Source organism: Chrysochloris asiatica, unplaced genomic scaffold (assembly GCF_000296735.1).
Source record: "Chrysochloris asiatica unplaced genomic scaffold, ChrAsi1.0 scaffold00048, whole genome shotgun sequence".
NCBI lineage: Eukaryota > Metazoa > Chordata > Mammalia > Afrosoricida > Chrysochloridae > Chrysochloris > Chrysochloris asiatica.
This window is the reverse complement of record NW_006408566.1, coordinates 6,818,045-6,821,108: the sequence shown is the minus strand read 5'-3', so window position 1 is coordinate 6,821,108 and position 3,064 is coordinate 6,818,045. Positions and strand designations below refer to the sequence as shown.

Below are 3,064 nucleotides of genomic sequence, written 5' to 3'. Positions count from 1 at the left end.
ACAGAGAGAGAAAGAGAGAGAGAGAGAGAGAAATTTGTATCAAGGAAACAGCTCATTCAGTTGTAGAGGTGGGCAAGTCCCAAATCCATTGGTGAAATGTCCAGCTGATGACTTCTGATACATTTAACTGAAGGGCTGATGATGGCAGGCAGGCAGGCAGGTCCAGCAAGTCTGGCAAGTAAGAAGGCAGGCTGCTGACCAATCCCAGGATTGGCAGGTAGTAGAGCAGGCCACTCACACAAATCCAAAGACCCAGAGGTTGGAGGATGAGCCAGATGCAAGATTTAGACCAAGCAGAGAGCAATCAAGCCTTGCCTGAGTGTCCAATATATCAGAAACAGGCCACACCCCTAAAGAAGCTTCCCTTCAATTGATTGGCTATTCATAGAGCTGATTCCATTATTTTAGATCTCATCATGGAGATAACTACATCTCAGCTTCTAAACCACTAAGAATCCTGACCCAGTCAAGTTGACCCAAAGCCTTAATTATCACAAGGGTTATTGAATGAATGCCTAGAATATAGAACAAAACAGTTGTATTATTTTTACTACTTAATATTCTTTTGACAAATTCTTATTATCATAAAGCAGAAGAATCTGAATGAGACTTGCTTCAGTTCCTTGCCTTTTAACTTAAATGTTTAGATAATTAGCAACTAGTCTTGTCTCATTAACAGGAATCTGAATGAAAGCCTAAATCCTGCTCATCTAAATTATATAATGTAATTTGGGGAGAAAGTTATTAGAAATCTGTGCTTGTCTTTTCTTTACAGCACCTCCACCACTGCCTCCTAAAAATGTACCATCCACCCCACCCCGAACAGAATCCCCTTTAACTGTTGGACCAGGTAAGTTTCAGTCTTTTTTGCTTTGGGATGATGTGGCAATCAGAGCAGTTGCCCCAGACATCAACTTATCATTAAAGCATCAGAAGCTACAGACTAGAATATACATTTTCATTTATCTTTCCTTCCATTACAATTTACTGTGCAGAATTATTTTAAAGCACCCTCCTAAGTTTCACAAAAGAATTCCTTTTTTCAATTAATTTTTCCCGTTTTGAATTTTGTGGAGTGAAGTATATGACTTAGAAAAACACTCAATGTGAAAAATCATTGTTTAATTGGCATCTCACTTCATTGGATGTCAGTATAACAATTTCTATATTAATAAAGTTTCAAGGCACATTATTTTTTTAAGGAACAATAGATACTTTTCTAAAACTAGAACTCTCTAGTCTTAAAAGATATAAAATGGTTCCCAGGATGTGCAGCATACTTGGGTGGTGGGTATTTTTTTCTCAGTGGTTATTGAATTATTTATTATCCCATGGCAAAAGGATAGGCAAAGATTATGAAATATGGCAACAATTTTCTGCGTGCATTTAGATAGATGATTTGTGTCTGAGGCACTCATTTATTTCTATTAAAATAAATGCCATTCATCTGTTATAATTTAGAATCTACCTAGTCACATTGAACTAGCAAGTAAAAGAAGTAATTGTTAAACTATGTCTGGGCTCTTAGAATGTGGTTATTATCACCTTTGGAATTCTATTACAGCTTCTTCCTTTACCATGCATGCACCCTCGTAAGTTTGATAGCTGCAGAGTTGGGTATTATCAGCAAGAGCAAATGCAAGACATAATCATGTAAGAAATTTATATAGAATCAAGTAGAATAGACAGTTAACCCAAAGTTTCATAAAAAAAAAGGCTCTTTTCAATTCAAGCTATTTGGGCCCCTTTTATTCCTATAAATTATAATATTGCTACTGCTACCCAATGCTATCAAGTCAATTCCAATTCATAGTGACCCTAAAGGGCAGAATAGAACTTCCTCATAGGGTTTCCAAGGCGTAAATCTTTATGGCAGCAGACTGTGGAATGGCTGGTAGATTCGAACCACTCGCCTTTCAGTTAATAGCTAAGAATTTTAACTACCCTGTTACCAGGACTCCTTAAAAATTGTTTGATGTAAATAAACCTACCAGCAAAAACTAACACTTATCTCTCACTTTGTCATATTGTGATGGCTTGCTTGTTTCCCTGATTGCTGGAAGCTATGCTACTGGTATTTTAAATCCCAGCAGGGTCACTGATGGTGGACAGGTTTCAGCTGAGCTGTGTGACAAAGCTATATTAAGAAAAAGGACCTGATGACCTATTTCAGAAAAAAAAAAAAATTGACCAGAAAAAACCTTATAAATAGCAGGAAACCACTATCTAATTAGTACCATAAAATGGACCCCTCCGTTTGGAAGGCACTAAATATATGACTGGAGAAGAGCTATGTCCTCAAAGTAGAGTCAATCTTATTGACATGGATGGAGTAAAGTTTTTAAGACCTTCATTTGCTGATGTGGCATGACTCAAAATAAGAAATAACAGTGAATATCCATTAATAATCAGAATGTGTAATGTATAAAATATGAATCTAGGGAAATTGGAAGTCATCAAAACTTAAATGGAATGCATAAAAATTAATACCCTAGGCAGTACTGAACTGAAATGACCTAGTATTGGAAATTTTGAATTGGACAGTAATAAGAGTCTTTTATGCCAGGAATTACAAATTGAAGAGGAATTGTGTCACATTCATCATCAAAAAGAACTTTTCAAGATCTAGCCTGAAATGCATTATCTGATAGGATAATATCTATACTCCCACAAAGAAGATTAGTTAATACAGCTACTATTCAGATTCATTCACTAATATGAAAGGTTAAAGACATTGAAGATTTTACCAACTTCTGCAATCTGAAATTGTTCATGCATGCATCAAGATGCACTGATAATTGCTAGTAATTGGAATATGAAAGGGAGAAATAAAGAAAAAGAATTGGTAGTTGGAATGTATGGCTTTGGTGATAGATATAATGCTAGAAATCCCATGATAGAATTTTGCAAGACCAACACCTTATTCATTGGAAATACCTTTCAGCAGCCTAAAACTGTAACTATACATGGAAATATAGTTGCCAGATGGAAACACAAAGGGATAAAATTGACTATATCAGTGAAAAGCGATGATTGAGAAACTCAGTATCATCAGACAGAACAA

At 35.8% G+C, this 3,064-nt stretch overlaps 1 protein-coding gene across 6 annotated transcripts in view; it reads left to right on the top strand.

The window, feature by feature from the left end:
• Positions 1-3,064, top strand: part of SGIP1 (SH3-domain GRB2-like (endophilin) interacting protein 1) — a 360,328-nt gene that overhangs the window by 262,799 nt on the left and 94,465 nt on the right. For all 6 annotated transcript variants that reach the window (XM_006862443.1, XM_006862442.1, XM_006862446.1 and 3 more), the window contains one exon: positions 776-850. In XM_006862443.1, the coding sequence (XP_006862505.1) occupies positions 776-850 (75 nt within the window). The remainder of the gene's footprint in view (positions 1-775; positions 851-3,064) is intronic.